General features: G+C 51.3%; 1 protein-coding gene across 2 annotated transcripts; it reads right to left on the bottom strand.

The window, feature by feature from the left end:
• Positions 1-1,485: 1,485 nt before the first annotated feature.
• Positions 1,486-26,980, bottom strand: LOC134336711 (ribosomal protein S6 kinase-related protein-like). Of its 2 annotated transcripts, XM_063031098.1 has the most exons (12): positions 26,721-26,974; positions 25,894-26,142; positions 25,487-25,570; positions 23,804-23,872; positions 20,235-20,304; positions 15,849-15,956; positions 11,654-11,694; positions 11,202-11,229; positions 9,445-9,534; positions 9,235-9,323; positions 7,272-7,382; positions 1,487-5,270 (listed from the first exon to the last, which is right to left on the bottom strand). In XM_063031098.1, the coding sequence occupies exons 1-12, from the start codon at positions 26,745-26,747 to the stop codon at positions 5,064-5,066; spliced, it is 1,173 nt and encodes a 390-aa protein (XP_062887168.1). In that variant the 5' UTR covers positions 26,748-26,974; the 3' UTR covers positions 1,487-5,063. The 2 variants fall into 2 exon arrangements, with proteins under 2 accessions (XP_062887169.1, XP_062887168.1); XM_063031099.1 differs by lacking the exon at positions 25,487-25,570 and having other exon boundaries at positions 1,486-5,270; positions 26,721-26,980.
• Positions 26,981-27,378: the final 398 nt, after the last annotated feature.

The raw sequence follows: 27,378 nt of genomic DNA, 5'->3' as shown, positions 1-27,378 counted from the left end.
ATTAGAGGTGCAGTGGACAGGGAGGAAAGCTATCATGGCTTGCAGAGGGATCTGGACCAGCTGTAAAAAAAATAGGCTGAAAAATGGCAGATGGAATTTAATGCAGACAAGTATGAGGTTTTGCACTTCGGTAGGGCCAACTGAGATAGGTCTTACACAGTGAACAGTAGGGCACTGAGGAATGCGGTAAAACAGAGGGATCTGGGAATACACGTACATAATCCGTTTGAAGTAGCTTCACAGGTCGATAGGGCTGTAAATAAAGTTTTTGGCACATTGACCTGCATAAGTCACTGTATTGAGTACAGGAAATGGGATGTTATGTTGAAGTTGTATAAGACATTGGTGAGGTCTAATTTGGAGTTTTATGTGCAGTTTTGGGCACCTACCTGCAAGAAGAGAAGTTTTGGTAGGTACATAGATGGTAGGGAATAGAGAGCTATGGTCCCGGTGCCAGTTGATGAGAGAAGGCAGTTTAAATTGCACGGCAAGGACTAGATGATCTGAAGGGCGTGTATCTGTGCTGTACTTTTCAATGCCTCCTCTCAATACTATCATCAGGGAGGTGTCACAACACGGACTCTGCTGCAAGTTCTGCATGCCCTTGCAGGCAGCCGGCTGCCAAACAGGTTCTTGAGTGTGCACGTTCCGGCCAATTACCACTGAGATGGTATTTAACTGTTTTCCTAGATCCTTTCTCCCTTCCTCTCATTCCAGTCCCGAAGAGAAGATGGTGTGTGGCCGCTCCGAAATGATAATCGTATTTGTAATTAGGTATCGTGCACGATCTTGATTTGATGGAGACAGACGTGAGAAGCACGGAGGAACATCTGGAGAAACTTCTGAAATGCCCGCTTTGCTGCCGCTGCTACTGTGCGATCGAGAATCTCCAGAGGGGAAGGCCCCAAATCCTCGGCTTTGCCTATTGCCTGTTGCCGGGGCTGGGGTCAATGCACTTGGCAGAGATGGTGCTCGGTGTCGGAGGCTCGAAGTTTTCGGACGGACTCAAGAGTCAGCTGTGGTCGGGTGCTTCCAGGGTGCTGCATCGGCAAGTTTGCGGCGCTGGAAGCTCATGGCAGGGAGAGTTGTTTCTTCTTTTTACCGTTTGCGTGAGATGATGGGACTTTTGAGAGACTTTGAGACTTTTTTTTAACCGTGCCCATGGTCTGCTCTTCATCAAATTACGGTATTGCTTTGCACTGTTGTAACTATATGTTACAATTATGTGGTTTTTGTCAGTTTTGTTTAGTCTTGGTTTGTCTTGTATTTCTTCTGTCCCCCCCCCACCTCACTTTCCGCACAGTTCTCATTTAATGTCAGCGAATTGCCGATCTGCTTCAGTCTGTCTCTGCGCTCTTCGGCCATGACCGCACATCCTGTCTGCGAGGAGTCTGAAGACCCGCACTCAACGTCTTCCCCTCCACTATCAAGTTTCTGAACGGTCCGTGACCCTATGAACACCACCTCACCATTTTGCACCTTTTTAAAATATTCCTTATTGTAACTCAGTAATTTTTAATGCGTCGCACCACCGAAGACAACACATTTCCCGTCAGTGATGATAGACTCGACTCTAGCGGTGGAACGTTCAAAGGCGGAGGTGATTGAGTGCGGAGTCTGGACGGGCTCAGGGGCTGGGCAGATTTTGGATGGGATACAGGCGATTTGAGGCAGGAGGGAGCCATGCTGGTCCTCGCCCACACCCGGGGCGGGAAGTTGGAGTTAACACACGATTAACCAGTGCCCAGCTACGTTAGGAGGGACCTGCATACTGGACTCCTTCCCCTTCCTTTCCAGTGATGAGGGGTCTCGGCGCGAAACGACGACTATTTATTCTTTTCCATACATGCTGCCTGCCCTATTGAGTCTATCCAGCATTTTTTTGTGTGTTGCAAGGTCGAAACCAGAGCCGTCTAATCCATGAACAGGAGCTCGACTCTGTTGGCAGGTCATTCAGTGCAGCGCAGGGTCACCCTCGGCGGGCCTGAGGGGGTGCTGGTGAGCCGCTCGCCATCGCCCGGTGCGTCCGGTAAATCGAGAGCAGATCCCGGCAGCCAACCGAAGTCCAGCTGACCGGCTCTTCACTGTCACCTCCAACACGGGGAGAGATACCCGCAACCCCTCCTCAGAATATTAGCACAAAAACAGTCATTGTTTACAGAAAGTTCTTTATTCCGTAGTCACAATTGGTCATGAAAAGTTTTACATTTCTGAGAAGCCGAAGGTAAATAACCCATAGTGACAGACCCGTCCCCACCGGTACCGTACCCCGATGTTATACAGTGACAGACCTGTCCCCACTGGTACCGTATCCCAGTGTTATACAGTGACAGACCCGTCCCCACCGGTGCCGTGCCCCGGTGTTACACAGTGACTGACCCATCCCCATTGGTACTGTACCTGTGTTATTAACGACAGACCTGTCTCCACCAGTGCTGTACCCTGGTGTGACCTGATGTTCAAACACTACAGATGTGTGTTGCTGGCCCCCAGGCTGTGGTGCAGTGTGGAATGTGAACATCTGGACAGTGACGATGTATACATCAGGATGCCCCCTAGCAACTACGGCTCGGCATTCAATACCATTGCCCCCTCAAAATTAATCAATAAGCTTCAACACCTGGGCCTCAATACCTCCTTGTGCAATTCCATCTTCAATCTCTTCACTCGCAAACCCCAGTCAGTTCGGATCGGCAACATCTCCTCCACAATCTCCATCAGCACAGGTGCACAAGGCTGTGGGTCTAGCCTCCCGCTTGACTGGCTTTATACTCACGACTGTGTGGCTAAGCACATCTCCAATGCCATATTCAAGTTTGCTGTGGATGGCCGATTCAAAGGGGGTGATGAATTGGAGAGAGATTGAAAATCTGGCTGAGTGGTGCCATAACAACAACCTCTCACTCAATATCAGCAAGACCAAGAAGCTGATTATCGGCTTCAGGAGCAGGAACCCGGGGGGGGGGTGAGGAATCAGAGGTGGAGAGGATCAGAAAGTTTAATTTCCTCAGAGCTATCATTTCAGAGGACCTGTCCTGTGCCCAGAGCGTTAGTGAATAAAGCACAACAGCACCCCTACTTTCTTAGAAGTTTATGAAGATGGCATGGTATCTAAAACTTTGACAAACTTCTACACGTGTGGCGGAGAGTATATTGACTGGTAGCCTCACGGCCTGGTATGGAAATGCCAATGTCCTTGAACAGAAAATCCTACAAAAAGTCGTGGATATGGCCCGGTCCCACACCATCGAGCACATCTACATGGAGTGGTCGCAGGAAGACAGCATCCATCATCACGACCCCCACCACCCAGATCATGAACTGTTCTTGCTCCAGTCATCAGGAAGAAAATACGGGAGCTTCAGGACTCACACCACAGGGTTCAGGAACAGTTATTACCCCTCGTGACCAGAGGGGATAACTTCACTCACCCCATCATTGACGTGTTCCCACATCCAATGGACTCACTCTCAAGGACTTGTTCACTATTAGTTATTGTTTATTTATTTATTATTATTTTGCTTTTACCCTTGTATTTACTGTGAATACCCTGAGAAAGTGAATGTCAGGGTTGTACATGGTGACACGATAAATTTACTTTGAGGGACAGAGGCACGGGATACACCTTTGCTGACAACTCACACAGGGCCTTGGGTGAGGGAACAATGTCACTCAAACACAGAGCGAGGGGCAGGTGGGGTGGGGACAGGGGTAGAGATCAGGATGAGAGATTGAGAGAGGTGATGAGGGAGCAGGGGCAAGGGAACGAAGGAAGGGGTAGCGGGTGATTGGGAGGGATGGAGGTGGCGGGCGTGTCTGCCAGGGAAGGGGTGCATGTGTGCAGGGATTGCAGAGGGAGGGAGTGAGGGACGGAGACAGAGAGGTATGGAGCGCGAGGGAAACCCCATATACAGAATTAGGCCATTCGGCCCATCCAGTCTGCTCCACTGTTCGGTCATAACTGATCCATTTCCCTCTCAAGCACATTCTCCTGCCTTCTCACCATAACCTTTCACACCCTGACTTACCAAGAACCTATCAATCTCCGCTTCAAATATGCCCAATGACTTGGTCTTCACAACCGCATGCAGCAATGAATTTCACAGAGCCACCACTCTCTGGCGAAAGAAATTCCCCATCTCTGTTCTCATTTGACATCCCTCTGTTTCGAGGCTGTGCCCTCTGATCCTAGACTCTCCCCAGCATAGGAAATATCCTCTCCAAATTCACTCTAAGCCTTTCGACATTCGATAGGTTTCAATGAGACCCCCCCCATTCTTTTAAACTCCAGTGAGTACAATCCCAGAGCCATCAACCATTCCTCATACACAAAGCCTTTCATTCCCATAATTCTTGAGAACCTCTTCTGAACACTCCCTTATGTCACCACATCCTTTCCTAAATAAGGGGCCCAAAACTGCTCACAATACTCCAAGTGAGGCCTCACCGTGCCTTATACAGCCTCAGCTTTGCTTTTATACTCGTCCTCTCGAGATGAATGCTAACATTGTTCTGCCTTCCTCACCACTGGCTCAACCTGTAGGGAAGCCTGCATGAGGGACTCGCAAGTGCCTTTGCACCTCAGATTATTGAATTTTTTCTCCATTTAGAAAACAGTCTACGCTTTCATTTCCTCTACCATGCATTTCCCAACACTGTATTCCATCTGCCACTTGTCAAAGGCCTTCTGAAAACCTAGATATACAACAGCCACCGACTCTCCTGCCTATCCTGCTTGTTATTTCTACAAAGAATTCCAGCAGATTTGTCAGGCAAGATTTTCCCTTGAGGAAACTATGCTGACAATGGCCTATTTTATCACGTGCCTCCAACTACCCTTAGATCTCATCCTTAATTAATCAACTCCAACACTTTCCCAACCACTGAGGTCAGGCTAAATGGCATATAATTTCCTTTCTTCTGCCTTTGTCCCTCGTTGGAGAGTGAAGCGAGGGATGGAGGGGGAAACACAGTGAGGGACGGAGCGAGGGAAGAAGGGGGAGATGGAGTGAGGGAATGTCCCATCGGTGGAGGGAGGGACTGAGGCGAGGGGAGTCCCTCATTCAGTCTGCCAGCAGCCCGGCCTCCCAGTCAAAGCCGGGGAAGAGCAGTGGGCAGGGGCTGGGCCGGGGCTGCTCTCCGCTGGGGATGCTGAACTCCAGTGATTGCCTGTGCAGCAGCTCAGGGTCAAAGGACAGGCCGCCGAAGAAACGTTGCTCACTGAAGGCGTCGAGCCGGTGCAGGCGGAGCTGAGGGTCGGGGCACAGCAACTGGGAGGAGAGAGGGGGCAGACAGTGAGAGAAGGGAGGGGACACTGCCCACCCCTCATGTCCCCCCAACACATCACCCTCTCCACCCACCAGCTCTCCCCTTCGCTAGCTCCTCACACCCCTCCCCCCACTGTCCCAACTCTCCCCTACCCCAAACCCCATCCCTCCACCCACCAAAAACTCTCCCATCCCCCACCTACCCTCCTCCCCTGCCCCTTTCCTCCCCACTCCACAAACATCACACACTCTGCTGCTCACACACCCTTCCTCCTCCAGCCCATCCCGTCAGGGGCTGCAACCGGCTCGAAGCACCCTCCTCTCGGACAACACTGTCCACACGTCACTACCTCAGGAAAGCAGCCAGCATAGTCAATGAGCCCAGCCACCCAGACATCCTCTCTTCCCCTCTCCCTTTGGGAAGGTAAAAAAGCCTGAAAGCACGTCCCACCAGGTTCAAGGACAGATTCTAGCCTGCTGCTATAAGACTATTGAATGGTTCCGGGACCCTTGACCTCGTCATCCACCTCACTGGGGCCTTGCACCTTACAGACAGGACTTTTCCCCAGGGTTGAAATGTCCAATGCCAAACGGCGTGCAATTTAAAGTGAGAGGGGGTAGGTTCAAAGGAGATGTGAGGGGCATTTTTTTGTTGTTGCGAAGAGTGGTGGGTGCCTGGGACGCAGGAGGAGGCAGATACATCACAGGTGCTCAGGACGCCCTTCGGTGTGCAAGAAGTGAAAGGATACGGACATTGTGTAGGCAAAGGGATCAGTTTAGCTGGGTATTTGATTACTGATTAACACAACACTGTGGGGCAAAGGGACTGTTCCTGTTCTGTTCTGTCTGTCCTATGTTGATATTGTTTATGGCCACTGCACTTTCTCTGTAACTGGAACACTTTATTCTGCAATCTGTGAATCCTTTTCTACTACCTCCACAACAGAATGATAATTGTCATGGTGTGTGGACTGGGCTCTGTAGTTCACGTTATGATGTGCTTCCGGTCACTCCTTTTTTATTGCTATTTTGTTCGGGACGGAGTGACTGAACCAAACTGAGCATTCCTACACGTTTCAAGGACTCTGCGGTTCAATGTTTTATATTCTGTGTGTTTCTCGCTCGTTTTTTGCCATTCTGCACAATTTGCTCTTTTTTTTGCGTGTTGGGTGTTATGTTTTCTTTGAACGGGTTCCAAGGGGTTTATTTGTTTCGTGGCTCTCTGTGGGAAGACAAACCTCAAGGGTTGTACACTGCATAATAAATGTGCTTTGAATGTTTGAATCTGGACTGCAAACAAAAGCCTTTCTCTGTACGTGTGACAATAATAAAACTATTATCTGCTCCAAGGGAGGGGGCGGGGGAGGGTGGAGAATCGTAAACACGAGAGATTCCGCAGATGCTGGAAATCTTGAGTTCACACGCAAAATACCGAAGGAACTCAGCAAGTCAGGCAGAGTCAATGGAAATGAATAAACAGTCAACATTTCAGGGCTCCTGCAGAGTCCTGTTTCTTCCCGGGAGGGGGTGTGGGTCACTGATTCCAGTTCACACGCCCTGGCACAGATTAGTGAGTAGTTCCTACCCCCGTCTGGAGAGCCCACGGGATAGGGTCCATGCTCCTCACCCCTGTGAATGGTACACACACCAGCGATGCCCTCCCCAGCCCAGGGGACTCTAAAGATGGGGACGGTACAGCAGTGTAACACTGTTGCAGTGTCAGTAACCTGCTGCCGCCATTTTCTCTGTGACCATGTGGGGTTCCTCCCATGTTCCACACGGCATAACGGAGTGGCTCAGGCTCGATGGGCTGAAGGGCCTCTCACTGTGCTGTACTCGAAATGAAACAACCCTAATGACTGATGCCTGGGCTCGAAATGTGACCGTATGTGTGCTGGTGCCAGACTGACCCACAGGGCCTGAGACCATCCCCTCCCGTACCGATGTCCCTGCCCGTGACTGTAGCAAGGGCACGCAGTTAATCAGACTGGCAGGAAAGGGTACCTCAGAGAGGAGGAAGGCGAGGTCCTGGCTGACGGAGGTCGGCGGAGAAACGTGCACTCGCTGCAGGCTCTTCCACATGGACGTGTGGTCACACTGAGACTCCACTGGAAACTGGGGCAGGGGGAGGGGTAGAGAGTGGAGAGGGGGTGAAGAGAGGGGAGAGGGGATGTAGAGAGGGGAGAGGGGAGGGGTAGAGAGAAGGGGGAAGCAGAAACCTGATATGAAGCTGTAACACATTTTTAAACTTGTTTTCTCTGCCTCACCCCCCCACCACCCAGTGTGGCCTGTGAACTTTAGCAACACCCTATCTGCAGAGACCACGGCTGTACACATGTCCGGGTATGGTCTAACAGTGAACTCTCCCAACCTCCCTGTATCCGTCAGCCGGTGATGACTACATCATCCTGCAGTGTAACGCTCAGACCTGTACGGACAGGACCCACACTGACCGCTCAGACCTATGTGGATAGGAGCCACACTGACCACTCGGACCTGTGCGGACAGCACACACTCTGACCACTCCAGTACTACATCTGGGAATTTCTGCTGAGGAAATACATTTGAGAGCCAACTGTATGACTTGCTGTCTCGCATTATACTGCCATTAAGAGTCCGATGCTGGTGTCCTCTGACATGCAGTTCCAGCCTCCGCATTACAGGAAGGAAATGGAGGCTTTGGCCAGGGCGAGGAAGAGGTTAAAGATTAAGATTAGCTTTATTTGTCACATGTACATCGAAACACACTGTCTAATCTTGGTAGCATCCTGGTAAACGTGGTGGTGTTGTGGTTAGCACAAAGCTAGTGCCAACGAACAGGGTTCAATTCTCACTGCTGTCTGTAAGGAGTTTTCACGTTCTCCCCATGAACAAATGAGTTTCCTCCGGGTGCTCTGGTTTCCTCCCATAGTCCAAAGACATGCAGGGCAGGGTTAGTGAGTTGTGAGCATGCTATGTTGGTACCAGAAGCTTGGTGACACCTGTGGGCTGCTTCCAGCACAATCCTCGGACTGGCACAAATTATACATTTCACTGTCTGTTTCGATATACATGCGACAAATAAAACTAGCCTTTAATTTCCCCTCTCACCCTCTACAACCACACTGCAGAGGTAGGGGGTGAGAGGCTGGGTGCAGCATAGCTCGGACACCGAGCTGTACACACTGTCACCGCGCCTGACTGCAGAGAGGGCAGTGTACACACACACACAAACACACACACACTGGGACACTGTACTGTGTGCATCACAGGTAGCCCGTCCCAACAGCCACACTCCTTAAAAGAGGGCACAGGAGATTCTGCAGATGCTGGAAATCCAGAGCAACACTCACAAAATGGAGGAGGAACTCAGGCAGCATGGGTCACGTTAGCCAAGTGGCTTTGTAATGTTTTCCAGACTGGGGTTTGGCTCCTGCAGCTGTCTGTAAGGAGTTTGTACGTTCTTCCATTGACTGTATGGGTTTCCTCCGGGTGCTCTGGTTTCCTCCCACAGTCCATAGACGTGAGGGTTAGGGTTAGTGAGTTGTGGCTCGCTATGTTAGCACAGGAAGTGTGGTGAACCCTTGCAGGCTGCCCCCAGCACATCCTCACTGATTTAATTTGACCCAAACGATACATTTCACGGTATGCTTTGATGTACATCTGACAAATAAAGCGAATCTCCTCAGGTGAGGCAGCATCTACAGAGGGGAGTAAACAGCTGACGTCTCGGGTCAGGAGGGAGTCCTGAAGAAGGGTCTCGGCCTGAAACGTCGACTGTTTATTCCTCTCCATAGATGCTGCCCGACCTGCTGAGCTGCTCCTCTGTGTGTGTGTGTTTAAAAGGGAATGCTACTGATGGAGTGAGGGAAGGGGGGTCCAGTGGACAGGCTGTTACCGGGGGGGTGTCAGGGAGGGAGAGGGTTGGCCCAGGTGTAGTGAGAAGTGCCAGCTCCGGCCCCACAGGCTCATTCTCCCCGATCATTACCTCACCAGTAGCCAGCGCGTAGAGGAGCACTCCCAGAGACCACCAGTCCGCCGAGTGGTTGTAGGGGCTGCCCCTCAACACCTCGGGAGCTGCAAGCAGAACCATTCCATGCATGAGCAATGACAGCAACGCACCCACGGTCCCAGTACCACCCGCACACAGCCCAGCTCCTGACCTTGGCATCGCAACCTCCCACCTCCCCAAGCTTACCCATGTACTGGACAGTTCCACAGATGGTGCGAGCCCTCTCTCCCCGCCAGAGTCTGCGAGACAACCCGAAATCCGTCAGCATGATGTGGCCTGTGGAAAGGAATTAGACAGAGAGAATGAGAGAGAGAGAGAGAGAGAGAGAGAGAGAGAGAGAGAGAATGAATGAATGAGAGACAGAGTATGAGAGAGAGAGGGAATGAGAGAGAGACAACAAGAGAGAGGGAGAGAGAATCAGAGAAAGTGATAGAAAATGAGAGAGGGAGGGAAAGACGGAGGGAGGGAAAGAGGGAGGGAGGGAAAGACGGAGGGAGAGATCGAGAGAGGGAGAGTCTGAGCAAGAGAGTGAGAATGAGAATGAGGGGGAGGGAGAGAGCGCGAAACAGATTGCGGAAAGGAGGGGTGAGAATGTGTGGGGAGAGAGGAGTAGAAGGGAATGTGAAAAAAGAGACAGGATGACAATACTCAAAGATTCACTCCTTTCACAGAACCCTCCATGAGGAAATGTGGACTTTGCGGACGGCTCTGTCGAGCACCGAACTGGGTTGACCGATCTGTGATGTGGGCTGGACACAATGAGGCAGCCATTGCAAATCAGACGGTCTTTGGTCTTTGTAAACGGAGGTACTGAGGACAAAGCAAGAAAACTCTGCTGACACACATCAAAGTTGCTGGTGAATGCAGCAGGCCAGGCAGCATCTCTAGGAAGAGGTACAGTCGACGTTTCGGGCCGAGACCCTTGTTAGGACTAACTGAAGGAAGAGCTAGTAAGAGATTTGAAAGTTGAAGGGGGAGGGGGAGATCCAAAATGATAGGAGAAGACAGGAGGGGGAGGGATAGAGCCAAGAGCTGGACAGGTGATAGGCAAAAGGGATATGAGAGGATCATGGGACAGGAGGCCCAGGGAGAAAGACAAGGGGTAGGGGGAAGCCCAGAGGATGGGCAAGGGGTATAGTCAGAGGGACTATATATCCCCCTCTTCCCCCTTTTCCTTCTCCCTGGGCCTCCTGTCCCATGATCCTCTCATATCCCCTTTTGCTTATCACCTGTCCAGCTCTTGGCTCTATCCCTCCCCCTCCTGTCTTCTCCTATCATTTTGGATCTCCCCCTCCCCCTTTCCCTTTCAAATCTCTTACTAACTCTTCCTTCAGTTAGTCCTGACGAAGGGTCTCGGCCTGAAATGTCGACTGTACCTCTTCCTAGAGATGCTGCCTGGCCTGCTGCGTTCACCAGCAACTTTAATGTGTGTTGCTTTAACTTCCAGCATCTGCAGAATTCCTCGTGTTTGCGTTTTTAAAAACTCTGCTGAACTTTCAAGGCGATGACTGGCGGATCCCATCGAAAACCGGTCACCATGTCAGAGGTGTGCAGCTGCCGGGACGGAGTGGAGGGAAGAGGCGTTCAGCTGATGTGAGAACTAGTTGAGGTGTGGAGACACAGATTGTGCGAGGCTGAGATGAAGGTGAAGACGGTGCCATTGACTGAACATACATGGAAAGCGGAGCAGAGATACAGGGGAGGGGAAAACTTCCACGCACAGTGAGGGGAAATGCGCTGGAAATGATCACCCACAAGGGGAAGGGAGGCCGATAGGCGGTGATGCCAAAAGGACTCGAGATCAGAGCCAGGGGAGTGTAAACCTGCAGGACAGTAGGGGTAGGGGCGTGGGGGGGAGGGGACAGCTGGCGGATCCGAAGGGCCGAACAACCTCCTGCCATTCAGGGAATCATTACACGATCGGCTGAGGGTTAAGTTCTCACCCCGCTCAGTCAGAAGAACGTTCTCCATCTGCAAGAGTTAAAAGTCAGAGTTCATCATTCAGTCACAGAGAAAGAGGCAGCTCACAGCCCTGTAGGTACAGCTGATCCTGTCCTCCCTCTTTACCCCCTCCCATCACCACGGTCCCAGCTACAAACCCTAATCTCCTAGTGGCCTGTGGCCCAGGTTATCTCCCCTCCCACAACAAGAACTCAGGTGGGTGACCGCTGATCCTTTCTTTTAAATGCACTCTCACTGTAATTGATAGTAATTTTTGTGTACTGCACTGACTTGCTGTGCAAAAGAACAAATTTCACAACCTACAGCACTGTGCAGAAGTCGTAGGCACACGTATATAGCTGGGGCACCCGAGACTTTTGCACTGTACTGTACTTGTACTCCACCCAGCAGCGAGGCGGCACTTGGGGCAAAGTGGAAATGGGATTCTCCCTACCTTCACGTCCCGGTGGATGACTCCAAAATCGTGAAGGAAACCTGAGGAGTCAAAGGGCAAGGGTCAAAGGAGCTTGAGTCCCCGTAACGAGACCTGGCCACCACTATGTGATTTCCCCTCAATATGGCCCCCTTTTTATTTACAAAACTATAAAAGTTTATTTACACAGCAAATACAAAAAGTACAAAACTTTCAAAATTTACAAGAAAGTGAATAATTCAAATTAAAATATGATTACTACTGTCTATTAAACAGTCAATACCCCAGGAGACCCACCACTCCCATAAGTTCCCCACGGTACCCATTGCGACCGCACGCTCCCTCTCCAAGGACAGCCGGGCACGAACGTATCCTTGGAAGAGGGGCAGGCAGAATCCTCGACTTTCTGCCGCCTGGACCCATGAATGGCCAGCTTGCAGGCCCAGTCTCAAACCCCTGAGGAGATCCCCCTCGCGACCCCCCCACCCACCGTGAGGAGATCCCCCTCGCGACCCCTCCCATCCACCGTGAGGAGATCCCCCTCACGACCCCACCACCTGTGAGGAGATCCCCCTCGCGACCCCCCCCACCCACCGTGAGGAGATCCCCCTCACGACCCCCCCACCCACTGTGAGGAGATCCCCCTTGTGACCCCCCCCACCCACCGTGAGGAGATCCCCCTCACGACCCCACCATCCGCCGTGAGGAGATCCCCCTCCCGACCCCCCCACCCACCGTGAGGAGATCCCTCTCCTGACCCCCCCCACCCGCCGTGAGGAGATCCCCCTTGTGACCCCCCCACCCGCCGTGAGGAGATCCCCTCGCGACCCCCCCACCCTCCGTGAGGAGATCCCCCTCGCGACTCCCCCCACCCGCCGTGAGGAGATCCCCCTCGCGACTCCCCCCACCCGCTGTGAGGAGATCCCCCTCGCGATCCCCCCACCCACCGTGAGGAGATCCCCCTTGCGACCCCCCCCACCCGCTGTGAGGAGATCCCCCTCGCGACCCCCCACACCCGCTGAGAGGAGATCCTCCTCGTGACCCCCCCACCCGCTGTCCCGTATACGAGAAGCGCGAGGCTGAAGTGATCGAGAACCTGAGCAGCCCCTCAGACACCCAGACAGGGGCTGCGACCTCTCACACTCCGTGTAGGCATGGTACACTGACCCCCCAGGCACGGAACGGACAGGCGGACGGGGTGTCAGTGAACCTGCTGTACGGTACTGCCCAGTGCGACACCTTCCACCCCAGGCCCCCAGTGTACGGGGAAGGGCCCTGTGTAAAGAGATTTCCACCGGGAGCCTCCTCCGCTGCCCAATGGCAACACAGTCGAGTCCGGTCGGCAGACGGAGGCGAGGAAGTGAAAGGTGCGCAGGAGCAGCCCGTACAAGAGACGCTTTGGATCGTCACAGAAGCACACAGTGGGCATCCCCACGAGACGGCTCACTCTGTGTGGGCCTCTCCCGCGAGGTGCCCGAGGCCTGGGTCCGTCAGCTGGTGGTACGGCCGGAAACCCTCCACTTCCCCAAGTCCCCCTTGACACCCACCATGATGGGATGGGGACCAGCCCCCCTCCCACAGCTAGATCACTATCCCCCGCCGGCACAGGAGCACCCGGCCTGGAAGAGACTCGTCCCCAGACCCTCAACAGCTCTTGCTAGAAGTGATGGCCACCCTGCTGGAAGTGGAGCTGAGGTGACTCATGAAGACCCCCTGCCCTTACCATTCCAGGAGCCAGAGGAATTTGTCTCCTGAAACGGTGCGGGTTTCCTGAAGGAAGCTCACCGCATATCTCCTGTCCCAGAGGACAGAGAGATGATGGAATCTCAGGAGAGTCCCAGTCCACCACTTATGTTCAGGGTTGCAACACTGAACTTCATGGCGCATTCTTACTGAGACCCCTCACCAGAGCCCCAGGACGAAGGAGCAGAGCTCTCCTTCGAGCCCTCCCCTGCCTTTGCCCTGAAAACCTTCTCCAGTGACTCCAGGAGCCTCTGGAACTGACACTTGGCACCTGGGGCAGCCCGTAGTCCACGGGACGGTATAATAATGCCCCTCAAAATAAACCCAAAGCCGCACCTTGGCATCCCCACCCCGCTCCAGCTACATCAGCAGACGGTGCTGGAACGAGAATAGGTGCTCATAACCCTGTGGAGGTGCCCTGTACCGTATCGGGGTTATTTTGATCACACCTTGCCTATGGAGCACAGACAGGGGAATAGGGCCTTGTCAGGGAGATGGAGGTGGACGTCAGAGAGGATTACCGACTGCATGGGGCCCAGGACTGGCTCCACCTACATAAAACCCTCCCCACCTTTATCCCCTGATTCAGGGCCAAAAACACACCCCACGGTGACTTCAAATAAAACAGTTCAAAATCACTACTGCAACAATGCCCTCACGGCCTCCAACAGTCTCCACCATGGCCTTTGTGTTGGCATTCCTGCCGACTGAAGTAGGCACAGTACACTGTACGGCGTTCTTTAAGGTCAGTAATTTGAACGGATGGTCCTCTTCGTCAGCTGCCACTCCTGAGCCTGTAGTGTGCGTGTAGGATTTGGGCTGTGCCATCTTGGAAACGCGTCCAGCCATGATGCAGTTCGAATTCTGGAGCTCAAACTGTACCGCTGGGGGAAGGAAACACAGTCTACACCCAGCAGAACAGCAGCAGACCGTCAAAAATACAGTTCGGAGACGGGACAGGACGGAATGGAGGGGAGAAGGCGTGGATAGGCAGGGAGGGCTGTGTGGTGTTCGGAGAAACCTCAGCACCGTCTCTGCAGCAGTCGTGAAGAGACGAAACCTCCCCCTGGCCAGTCCGCTGCTGAAAAGTCCAAAGTCCTCCTTGCCCAGTCGCCCTGGGCTAGGCGCTCCGAACGGGAGGCGTTTTCCATTGTTACAAAGGGAATAAATCCGTCCCCACTCCCGGCAAAGTCACACTCGAAGATTGGCAAACTGCCAGCCACACCCATGCTCAGCGCCGAGACACATGGGCCAAAAAACGTCACCGAAACACATCCTTCCAGGTAAAGAAACTGTTTCAGTCCACTGCCGAGGTGATACTCCACACTCCCAAAGTCCCCTGGTGGTCTCCAAAACTGTTCTTCAGCAATTTTACAGCAAATTTCCAACTTTAGGAGAGAGAGTTCCGGTACCATGAGCCTCCCTCAGTACCACCCCTCCCACAGTGTGACCCTCCCTCGGTATCACCCCTCCCACAGCATGACCCTCCCACAGAGTGACCCCCCCTCAGTACCACCCCTCCCACAGTGTAACCCTCCCTCAGTACCACCCCTCCCACAGTGTGACTCTCCCTCAGTACCACCCTTCCCACAGTGTGACCCTCCCTCGGTATCACCCCTCCCACGGTGTGACCCTCCCTCAGTACCACCCCTCCCACAGTGTAACCCTCCCTCAGTACCACACCTCCCACAGTGTGACCCTCCCTCAGTACCACCCCTCCCACAGAGTGACCCTCCCTCGGTACCACCCCTCATAGTGTGACCCTCCCTCGGTACCACCCTCCCACAGTGTGTCCCTCCCTCAGTACCACCCCTCCCACAGTGTAACCCTCCCTCAGTACCACCCCTCCCACAGTGTGACTCTCCCTCAGTACCACCCTTCCCACAGTGTGTCCCTTCCTCAGTACCACCCCTCCCACAGTGTAACCCTCCCTCAGTACCACCCCTCCCACAGTGTGACTCTCCCTCAGTACCACCCTTCCCACAGTGTGACTCTCTCTCAGTACCACCCCCCCAGTGTGACTCTCCCTCAGTACCACCCCTCCCACAGTGTGACCCTCCCTCAGTACCACCCCTCCCAGTGTGACCCTCCCTCAGTACCACGCCTCCCACAGTGTGACTCTCTCTCAGTACCACCCCCCACAGTGTGACCCTCCCTCAGTACCACCCCTCCCACAGTGTGACTCTCCCTCAGTACCACCCTTCCCACAGTGTGACCCTCCCTCGGTATCACCCCTCCCACGGTGTGACCCTCCCTCAGTACCACCCCTCCCACAGTGTAACCCTCCCTCAGTACCACACCTCCCACAGTGTGACCCTCCCTCAGTACCACCCCTCCCACAGAGTGACCCTCCCTCGGTACCACCCCTCATAGTGTGACCCTCCCTCGGTACCACCCTCCCACAGTGTGACCCTCTGTACCACTCCTCCCACAGTGTGTCCCTCCCTCAGTACCACCCCTCCCAAGAACTCACCGATGGCAGAGCCCAATTCGGCTGCAAAGACTCGCACTCTGCTCTCAGCCAGTGGTTTTCGAGCATTCCAGAGCCGCGAGAGGTCGCCAGCGCAGTGATACTCACACACTACAGGTCGGGGGAGAAGAGGGAGGTTAGAAGTGAGCTGTCACTGAGGCTGTGCTGAGATCTGAAACTTTGAGGGGTGGTCAAAGCACGCAGTGGTGATCCCAGACTACAGCTTCAATCGTGTCTGAAGCCAAACCCAACTGGGAGTTACCCAGAGCTACAACAGGTCTAATCCGCTGGTCCCCGGCCCTCTTCCCTCACATCCCGACCCATTTTTAAGACGTAGAAGAGTACAGGCCTTTCAGCCCAGGATGTTGTGCTGACCTTTTAACCTACTCGAAAATCAATCTCACTTTTCCCTCCTACATAGCTCTCCATTTTTCTATGATTCATGTGTCCATCTGATTATCTTAAATGTCCCTAATATATCTGTCTCTACCACCACCCCTGGCAGGGTATTCCATGTACCCACCACTCTGTGTAAAACACCCACCTCTGACATCCCCCCTATACTTTCCTCCAATCACCTTAAAATTATGCCCTCTCATATTAGCCATCTCTGTTCTTGGGAAAAAGTCTGTGGCTGTCCACTTGATCTATGCCTCTTATCATCTTGTACACTCTCCCTGATTCCGTCCACAGTTTGTGTGCCTTTCTCCTCACAAATAGGCAGAACTCCCAGTGTGAAGCACTGACGTTTTCCTCACCTCCCCAGGGTCTGCTGGTTCCTCTCCACCACTACCCCCCCCCCCCCACAAGTCCTGGCTCCAACCCTGATGGGCAGACAAGTGTTAACTAGGCTGCCTTCAGGCACCACTCTCCTGCCTCTCTGTTTCCCGTGTGTCCCTCTGGCTCCCTCCCTGCATTCAATCCTGCCTACACCCTCTGCCCCTGATCTGGGGAGATATTTCCCTGGTATCCTCCTCCCCTCTCCTCAAACCTCAACATCCTGAACCCCATATTGACTGTCAGCTTTTGATCGTGGGGTCTCCATGCTCCGCAGGGGGGTGAGGATGTGTGTGGGTGACGACCCCACCCGTACATGGCTGGTTTCAGTTTGATTCCCTCCCTAGTGTTGGACTGGGCTTTAGATTTGCTATTTTACTTGTACTTTACCTCTCCAGTGCCTCCTTGAATTTTTATATCATCACCTATATCCTTGTTAATTTTCCAGTAATTGTAGCATAGCCCATTCTGTATTTTCTACAAGCTTCTCCTTTTTCCTGCAGTGGGTGTCACACCATTTGAACCCGGTTATTCTCCAGGCTAATTGTTATCACTGGGATGTGGTTATCCTTCATTTAGAGTTTAGTTTATGTAAAAGACCCACTTCTCTATGTAAATTCTGTTGTTCTGAATCGTTAACAACAGTCGGTGGGTGGAGATACTTCTCTACCAAAGGAGGAGCAGGGTGCTCCTTCCCTCCACCAGCCTGCAGGTCACCCTCGGGCAAGGTGTAGCACGTCAGGGTCACGTGAAGCCATGGCAGAAGGTGGTGGATGGCGGTGCATCTCACCTGCCTTGTAAAGACACTGCCCAGAAGACGACAATGGCAAACCACTTCTGTATTTGACAAGAACAATGATGGTGATGGGAAGACCATGATCACCAAGTAATATGAATGACGTACACAACATGCTTTACGCCTTAATCTTGACTTCCAAACCTCAGGATCCAACAGTACTCTGGAGCTGATGGAAAGACTCTACCCCTCCAGTCACGGGGCAGGCTTCGAGGCAGAGGCCCCGCTGTTGTTGTGCAATTCTATCCCTCATTTCACAGTCTGACCACAAGTCTTGTCTGGTGGAAACAGGGTAGGTGGTCTTTCTTCCCCCTTTGGCAACGAACAAACAGATGGCTCCACCACCATCCCCCACCCCTCCAGCTCATGCCCAGGGACAGGCTAGGTCAGGGGAAATCATTAGGGCTTAGAGATTAGAGAGCTTAGCTTTATTTGCCACATGTACATCGAAACCTCCAGTGAAATGTGTCATTTGGGTCAACGACCAACACAGTCCGAGGATGTGCTGAGGGCAGCCAGCAAGTATGACAATCTTTCCAGTGCCGACATAACACACACACAATTTAGTAACCGTGACCCGTACGTCTTTGGGATGTGGGAAGAAACACATTTGGTTTCAGAGAAAACGAACAAGCACCTTCCAGACAGTAGCTGAATTGAACCCTGATTGATCAGTGACAGTAACCACTAGAGAGATTGGGAGGGAAATGGGGGTGTTCCCCACCACCTAGGCCCCCCCCCATTTAAACTCCAGTCCTCTGTGGGAGCCCACAACACAGGGAGTGGAAGGTGGGTGGGACACTGGGCAGCAGAGAGGGCTGGGACCCTTCACTCACACACACGCCAGTGTTTGACCCACACATGCCTGCTAACTGCCCCACCCCGTTCCCTGCCACGGGACAAGTAGGTGCAGTTCTCAGCTGTTATCACGATACAGTCCTCGGCTCAGGAGAAGGCCACTCAGCCCCTTGAACCTGTCCCACCATTCTATACTGGAGTTTGGAAAAATGGTGGGGGGGGGGGTAAAATGTCATTGAAACCTATCAAATAGGCCTGGATAGAGTGGGTGTGGAGAGGATGTTTCCTATAGTGGGGGAGTCTAGGACCAGAGGACACAGATAGAGTGGATGTGGAGAGGATGTTTCCTATAGTGGGGGAGTCTAGGACCAGAGGACACAGATAGAGTGGGTGTGGAGAGGATGTTTCCTATAGTGGGTGAGTCTAGGACCAGAGGGCACAGATAGAGTGGGTGTGGAGAGGATGTTTCCTATAGTGGGGGAGTCTAGGACCAGAGGACACAGATAGAGTGGATGTGGAGAGGATGTTTCCTATAATGAGGGAGTCTAGGACCAGAGGGCACAGATAGAGTGGATGTGGAGAGGATGTTTCCTATAGTGGGAGAGTCTAGGACCAGAGGACACAGATAGAGTGGATGTGGAGAGGATGTTTCCTATAGTGGGAGAGTCTAGGACCAGAGGACACAGATAGAGTGGATGTGGAGAGGATGTTTCCTATAGTGGGGGAGTCTAGGACCAGGGGACACAGATAGAGTGGGTGTGGAGAGGATGTTTCTTATAGTGGGGGAGTCTAGGACCAGAGGGCACAGCCTCAGAATAGAGGGACATCCCTTAAGAACAAAGATGAGGAGGAAGTTCTTTAGCCAGAGGGTGGTGAATCTGTGGAATTCATTGCCATTGACCGCTGTGGAGGCCAGGTCTTTGGATATCTTTAAAGTGGCAGTTGATCGGTTCTTGACTAGTCAGAGTGTCAAAAGTTACAGGGAGAAAGCAGGAGAATGGGGTTGAGAGGGAAAATAAATCAGCCATGATGGAATGGCAGAGCAGACTCGATTAAATTAGATTCAACTTTATCGTCATTGTGCTGAGTACAGATGCAAAGCCAATGAAATGCAGTTAGCATCTGACCAGAAATGCAAAGAATAGATTTACAAAATAACTGCGAATAAAAAGTAAGTGCTACAGCACACAAATATAAAAGTACTGAGACAGTACAATATGGGTGCGATACTGCTTAGCGCTGTGATGTGAGGTTCAGCAGGGTCACCGCCTCGGGGAAGAAGCTCTTCCTGTGCCTGCTGGTGTGGGAAGGGAGGCTCCTGTCGCGCCTAATAGGCCGAACGGCCTAATCCTGCTCCTGTATTTTATGGTTATTAATACAATCATGGCTGGTAGAGGTTAGTGGCATCAACTGTGCCAGTCCCTTAAACTTTCAAACAGTCATCTCCACTTTAAAGGAGGCAGCACGGTAGTACAGAGGTCAGTGCAGTGCTATTACAGCACCAGTGATCAGTGTTCAATTCCCACCACCGTCTGTAGGAGTTTCTACCTTCTCCCCACCACTGCGTGAGTTTCCCCTGGGTGTTCCCGTCTCCCCCCAGAGAAGGACTCTCAGGTTAAATGGCTGCTGCAGTGGGATGTTTCAGGGCAGGGGTTCTCAGCCTGGAGTCCATGGACTGCCTTGCAGAGTAGTATTGGTCCATGGCATTGAGAAGGCCCTGCTTTAGGGTTACTGAGTTGTGTGCATGCCACGTTGGCGTTGGAAGCATAGTAACACGGCGTGGAACCCAGCACAGTCTTCGGACTGTGTCGGTCGTTGACACAAACGGTGCACCTCACCGCACATTTCAATGTACATGTGACAAATGAAACTAACTTTTAATCTTTATTCTACCTCAAGACACTAAAGGGAAAGAAGCAAGGGGAGATGCTAGTCTAGGGGCTGGTAACAAGAACACACACACGGCACTACAAAGCCACACCGGTGCCGAGATCAGCATGGCACGCCCGGGAACTCACTAATGAAGAGCAGCCGTGACGTCTGCCAGCATTCCTGCAACCCCTGCACGAAGGGATGGAGGACCTGCCTCTGGGGAGGAGAACGAGAAGAAAAGAAGTGTTTCCACAAGCTGCTCTGGAGGTGCAGGCGGCAGATCGGGGCGGGGCGGGGGGAGACAATGGGCTAAAGCACAAAAAGGGGTTCCGTCCCTCAAAGGAACTGAATCCATGCAGTTGTGGGGTCATTAGGCTCAGTGTTATTTCTACAGTCTTCATTTCCATAGTTATAGTCATACTTTATTGGTCCTGTGGGATATTGGTTATTTGTCTGTCTTCATTTACATACCGTTGCTAGAAAGTTTGCAAACCCTTTACAATTACCTGCTTTCCTGCATTAATTACTCTTAATATGTGTTCTGATCTTCATCTAAGTCACAAGAATAGACAAATACAACCTGCCTAAACTAATAACATACTAACAATTCTACTTCTCGTCAATACTGAGTACACCATTTAAACAATCACAGTCCAGGTTTAAAAAAGTATGTGAGCCTCTGAGGTAATACCTTCTACAAAAACTATTTGGAGTCAGGTGTTCCAGTCAATGAGTTGAGATTGAAGGTGTGGGTTGTAGAGGTGCCCTTCCCTTTAAAAAAAGTCAGGTTACTGACAGAGCCTGCTCCTCTCAAGAAAGATCTCTTTATGTGCACCATGCCTCGATCAAAACAACTTTCAGAGGACCTTAGAAAAAGAATTGTAGAGATGGATGAAGCTGGAAAAGGCTACAAAAGCATTTCTAAAGACCTGAGTGTTCATCAGTCCACAGTAAGAGAAATTGTCTCTCAATGGAGTACTCAGTACTCTTGCTACTCTCCCTAGGAGTGAGTGTCCTGCAAAGATCACACCAAGGACACAACGTTCAATGCTGAAGGAGATGAAAAAGAACCCAAGGGTAACAGCAAAAACCTGCAGAAATCTCTAGAAGTTGCTAAAGTCTCTGTTCATGTGTCCACCATGAGAAAAACACTGAACAAGAATGATGTTCATGGAAGGACACCACAGAGGAAATCACTGCTCTCCAAAAAAAAAATTGCTATACATCTCCAGTTTGCAAAAGTATGACCTGGATGTTCTACAATGCTTCTGGGACAAAGTTCTGTGGACAGATGAGACAAAAGTTGAACTTTTTGGCAGAAATGCATACCGCTATGTTTGGAGGAAAAAGGGCATTACACAACAACAAAACCTCATCCCAACTGTGAAGCATGGTGGAAGGAACATCACGGTTTGGGGCTGCTTTGCTGCCTCAGGGCCTGGACAGCCTACAGTCGTTGAGAGAACAATGAATTCAAAATTGTATTAAGACTATTTTAAAAAGAAGAAAATTTTGCTTTGGAATGGCCATCAGAGCCCAGACCTTAACCCAGTTGAGATGCTCTGGCATGACCTGAAGGGGGCTGTCCATGCAAGGTATCCCAGAAATACTGATGAACTGAAACAGTTTTGTATGGAGGAATGGTCTAAAATTCCTCCTTGTCAATGTGCAAGGCTGGTCAGCAGCTCCAGCAAAAATTGGGTCAGGTTATTGCTGCTAAAGGAGGTTCTACTGGTTATTAAATACAAGGATTCCCATACTTTTTCCAGCCTGGACTGTAAATGATTAAGCAATGTGTTCATTAAAGATATGAAAAGCACAATTGTTTGTGTGTTATTAGTTTAGGCAGATTGTGAATATGTATTATTATGAGTTAGCTGAAGATCAGACCATATTTTATGAGTAATTCATGCAAAAATGCAGTTAATTACAAAGGGTTCACAAACTTTTTCTTGCAACGGTATGTACAGTGCTTCATCAATTCTATTGTATTTTATTTTCCTGTGAATGCCTGCAAGAAAAGGAGCCTCAGGGTAGTGGAAAGTAACATCCACTCAGTTGCCACTTTATTAGGTACACCTGCCCATCATGTGACAGCACATCATTGCATAAAAGCATGCAGACATGGTCAAGAGGTTGTTCAGACCAAACATCAGAACAGGGAAGAAATGTAACCTAAGTGACTTTGACCCTGGAATGATTGTTGGTGCCAGACAGGGTGGTTTGAGTATTTCAGAAACTGCTGATCTCCTGGGATTTTCACACACAGCAGTCTCTAGAGTTTACAGAGAATGGTGTGAAAAACAAAAAAAAATATCCAGTAGTGGTAGTTCTGTGGGCCATAACGTCTGCTAATGAGAGAAGCTAGAGGGAAAATGGCCAGACTGGTTAAAACTGACAGGAAGGTGACACTAACTCATATAATTACACATTACAACAGTGGTGTGCAGAAGAGCATCTCTGAATGTACATGTCAAACCTTGTAGAGGACAGGCTACAGCAGCAGAAGACCATGAACATACACTCAGTGGCCACTTTATTTGGTAGAGCTGGTATCTAATAAAGTGGCCACTGAGTCTATATGTTCTTTGATCATTTACTTTGATTTTTGACTCAAGGACCAGGGGGCACAATTCTAAATAAGATTTAACGATGAAAAGGTGAGGAAAAATTTCTTCCACCCCATTGGGTTGAATCCACAGGATTCACAGGGAATGGAGCGGTCATTCAAATTGAATGGCAGATATTTGAGTTGAATCCACGGGATTCATGGGGAATGGAGCGGTCATTCAAAGTGAATGGCAGATACTTGAATTACAAGGGTGGCAAGAAAGGGGCAGAGTGATTGAGTCCACGATGAGATTAACCAGGAGTGGGGCAGTGTGCCCAAGATGCTGCTCGCCTGCACCTGATTAGAAGGTTGACACATGATGGTGACCCTATAGTTGATACAAAAATCAAACTCAAAAACACAGGAGATTCTGCAGATGCTGGAAATCCAGAGCAACACACACAAGATGCTGGAGGAACTCAGCAGTTAAGGCAGCATCTATGGACGGGAACAAACAGGATTGGAGAAGAAGAAACCAGAACAGGGTGGGGGAGAAGGGAAGAAGTAAGAAACCAGGAGGTGATAGGTGGATGAGGTAACGGGCTGAAGAAGGAATTTGATAGGAGAGGAGAGTGGACTGTGGAAGAAAGGGAAGGAGGAGGGGCATCTGTAGGAGGTGATGAGCAAGTGAGCAGAAGGGGTGAGAGAGGAAGCAGAATGAGGAATGGAAAAAGAGAAGGGGAGGGGGGAGTTTAGAGAAATCAATGTTCATGCCGTCAGGTTGGAGGCTACCCAGATACAATACGAGATATTGCTCCTTCATCCTCAAGATTGATCTCATGACAAAGTAGAAGAGGCCGTGGAATGACAATGGGAATGGAAAGCTGAATTGAAATTCTTACTGAAATTTCTCTTTCCTCTTCCTTTCCAGTCCTGAGGAAGGGTCTCAGCCTGAAACGTCAGCTGTTTATTTGACTCCATCAACACTGGTTGCTCCAGCATTTTGTGTGTGTGACCCATATTCCAGTAATTCCTGGAAATGGTGTGTTTGATTGTGCGCTGGGTTGGGGTTGGTGTAGGTTTCTGGGTGGGTGGGGGGGTGGAATCAGACAGACTCAGATCTGACAGACCGGTGTCTGAGACACTTGCCTGCAGGTTCATTACCTGAATGACAACTCCATCGATACACTGTTCCAGGACTCCTTGCCGTACCACCTCTGTTTTCAGCAGCACCTTGGGAGAAACATCAGCCATCATCAGAGCCCATAGTGTGTGTGTGTGTGGGGGGGCGGGGAGAGACTGCAGACAGGGTAAAAAGCATTTAAAACACGGTAAAGCAAGCTTGGAGATAGAAGCCTGAAGTTCGAAGGATGAAGGTGGAAATCCAAAGGAGTCACAAGAGCCCGTGTCTCCAGAGACACAGGTCCGCGCGAGCCCAAAGTCAAACCGGAGACTGGCAACTCCTCGTGCACGAACCGAAACTGGAGGCCTGATAGCTGCCATCTGAGAGTTCAGACTCAAGGCCCAGAGGTGACGTGTCCCGGGGCCGAATCCCAGTCAGTGGGTGGGTGGGAGGGAGGGAAAGGGGCTGGTTTCCTCGTTTCATTTTGCTGCCGCTGTTGCTTGTGTCGCTCTGCTGAACGCTGTGAGCATGCTCAGTTGGTGACCCTTGCGGGCTGCCCCCAGCACACTCTGAGCTTCAGAATCAGAATCAGGTTCACCATCACTGACACATGACATGAAATCTGTTGCTTTGCGGGAGCAGCATAGTGCAATATAAAAAGTCTATAAACTACAATAAATATAAAAAGTGACTATAAACTACATTGATATATATATATTAACAAGTTAAATAAGTCATGCAAAAAGGAAAAAAAAAGTGAGGTAGGGTTCACACTCCATTTTGAAATCTGGTGGCAGAGGGGAAGAAGCTGTTCCTTAAATGTTGAGTGTGTGTCTTCAGCCTCCTGTGTCTCCTCTCTCCAGAATGTGTGGGACCTTCGGTCGTATTGGTTGCTGACACATTTCAGAATAAGAATCAGAATTGAGTTTAGTATCACTGGCATAAGTCGTGGAATTTATTGCCTTTACTGCAGTAATATGATGCTGTACGTAATAACAAAGACAGCGGAATCAAAGGTTACGGGGCTAAGGCAGGAACTGGATACTGATAGTCGATGATCAGCCATGATCACAGTGAATGGCGGTGCTGGCTCGAAGGCCAAATGGCCTACTCCTGCACCTATTGTCTGCTGTCTATAACAAAGAAAAACACTGTGAAGTATATATATTAAATAGTAACTGTAAATATATATTAACTCTCCATATATAGCCATATAGTAGTTAATTTAAGTGTGTGGAGGGAGATTCACTCTGTGTCTGACTCTGGGAATGTGTGATGGAACAGTGCGGAGGGAGATTCACTCTGTGTCTGACCCCGGGAGTGTGTGATGAGACAGTGTGGAGGGAGATTCATTCCGTGTCTGACCCCGGGAGTGTGTGATGGGACGGTGTGGAGGGAGATTCACTCTGTGTCTGACCCCGGGAGTGTGTGATGGGACGGTGTGGAGGGAGTTTCACTCCGTGTCTGACCCCGGGAGTGTGTGATGGGACGGTGTGGAGGGAGTTTCACTCTGTGTCTGACCCCGGGAGTGTGTGATGGGACGGTGTGGAGGGAGTTTCACTCTGTGTCTGACCCCGGGAGTGTGTGATGGGACGGTGTGGAGGGAGCTTCACTCTGTGTCTGACCCCGGGAGTGTGTGATGGGACGGTGTAGAGGGAGATTCACTCTGTATTCCTGCCCTGGTATAATGCCCAGCCTGTACTTAAAGCTTTCCATTTACTTACCTTCACTGCATAGATTTTCTTGTCGGTCCTTTGACGGGCTTTCAGAATGGGTCCCAGGGAGCCTTTGGCGATGAACTCAATGTCCTGAGGAGGAAAGAAGCAGACAGCTGCCCAAATCCCAGTTAGATCGGCACAACCTTTGTTTTTAACCATAGTTACTCACTCTAAGGAAGGGTAACTCCATTCGGAGATGTGCGATATTTAACCTCAGAGATATTTCACCCTAGCCTAATCATGGGACAATTTACAATTAACCGGTATGTCTTTGGAATGTGAGAGGAAACCAGAGCACCCGGAGGAAATCTACATGCTGGCGGGGAGAATGTAGAGGAAATTGAATCCTGAATTCTGTAATAGCATCACATTAACTGCGCTAACAGGAGCAATGAGCCTCATCCACAAGGTACCTGGAACTCCTGAGCCATCCGCTGGGATTTGTAGGGGAAAACCGGAAAGAACAACGAGATGAATCGAGGGAAGGGCCATCCAGTGCAGCCGGCCGTGCCTCGCTCCTCAGGCGGTCGCCGCCGCTCCTGGACACGTGTCCCGGCAGCCAGGAAGGGCCCTGAAAACCAGCTCGAGAGCGACAGCCCCATTTTGGACACAGCCCCCTTCCATTTCGTGGCCGGGACCAGCCGACAGGAGAAGTTGCCACCCTGCATCGGGAAACGACAAAAGTCAGATCAGAATCTGTGAGGGACGGGGAGTGGGACAGGAGGAGGCGTTGCAGGGGAGGAGAAGGGAGACAGATGGGGAGGGTGTGTGGGAGTGGGGGACAGTTGGGAGGAGGGAAAGGGGACAGATGGGGGCAAGGGTGTGGGTGAGGGGACAGTTGGGGAGGGGGCACAGTTGGGAAGGGGGAGAGGGTGGGATGAGTGGGTGTGGGGGAAGGGTACAGTGTTGGGAGAGGGGCTGTCGGGGACGGGTTCTGATGGGGACTTTTGGGGTGGGGTGCGGTGAGGGGGGCAGTTAGAGAGGGGTGTGGGAATGAGACTGATGGGGAGGGCGGAAGTAGCCAGTTGGGGGAGAGGGGGACAGGGACAGAAGGGGACGGGGGGGTAGAAGGGTAAGTAGGCAGAAGTGTGAGGGGGTGGGGAAAGTAAGGGTGAGGGAGCGGAAGGGGAAGGAGCGCAGAAGGAAAGTGGGGAGGGGAGGGGAGGAGAGAAGTGGGAAGGGGCCACCGCTGTGACCGCGGACTGCCTAGGCCCACCCGGACCCGGACCTCCCTGCGTACCCTGGCCGCGCTCCGCTCGTTTCCCATGGCCAGGCACCGCGCTGCTGACAGTCACATCTCCCGGGACAACTAGGGCCGCCCGCGATCCTGGAGGAGCGGCTCCGCCCGCCCGTTGCATTCTGGGATGCTGGAGGTCCGGCTCTGTTCTCTCATGGCAGCCGAGGATCGTGAGAGGCAATGCACGTTCAAGTTACAAATCCGAACTCGCTCAAAAGTGCAGTTTCTAAAATTCTGAGCCACGCCGTGGGAGGATGAACAGAGAAATGTTTCACGCCACTTCTGAAGATGTCACAGGAACGTGACGACTCATTGCAAACTGCTCCCGGCAGATTCACTCATTACTTCCATGACAATCGTTCTACTGTTTGACATCTAACTCACCTGTCACTAAGTATTGCTGATAATGTTACTTTCTGCATTGTTATTGTTTGACCACAGTCATGCAACTAAACCCAATTAAACTTAAGGCAGCTTTTCTTCTTCAAAAATCTCCTCCTTAAGCCCACCCTCCGCCACCTCCAGTTTAAACTTCATGCGGAATATTTTGGAGGATCAAGAACCAAGAACCAAGACCTTATTCTGCCTCAATGATTTGATGTCTATAAACTGCACGCAAGAGAAGCTTTCCACTGTATCTTGGTATCTTACATTTTACACT

Source organism: Mobula hypostoma, chromosome 23, assembly GCF_963921235.1.
Source record: "Mobula hypostoma chromosome 23, sMobHyp1.1, whole genome shotgun sequence".
Classification (NCBI taxonomy): Eukaryota; Metazoa; Chordata; class Chondrichthyes; order Myliobatiformes; family Myliobatidae; genus Mobula; species Mobula hypostoma.
Note: the sequence above shows the minus strand (reverse complement) of the source record. Positions and strands in the feature narration are given on the sequence as shown.

Excerpts from the sequence above, each read along its gene's own strand:
- LOC134336711 (XM_063031098.1), bottom strand. The coding sequence starts at position 26,747 with ATGGGAAACGAGCGGAGCGCGGCCAGG. Across the intron at positions 20,305-23,803 it reads TCGATGGAGTTGTCATTCAG|AGGCAGGTCCTCCATCCCTT; the intron begins GTAATGAACCTG and ends TCTCCTCCCCAG. Across the intron at positions 9,535-11,201 it reads CGTTCTTCTGACTGAGCGGG|GCCACATCATGCTGACGGAT; the intron begins GTGAGAACTTAA and ends TCCTTTCCACAG.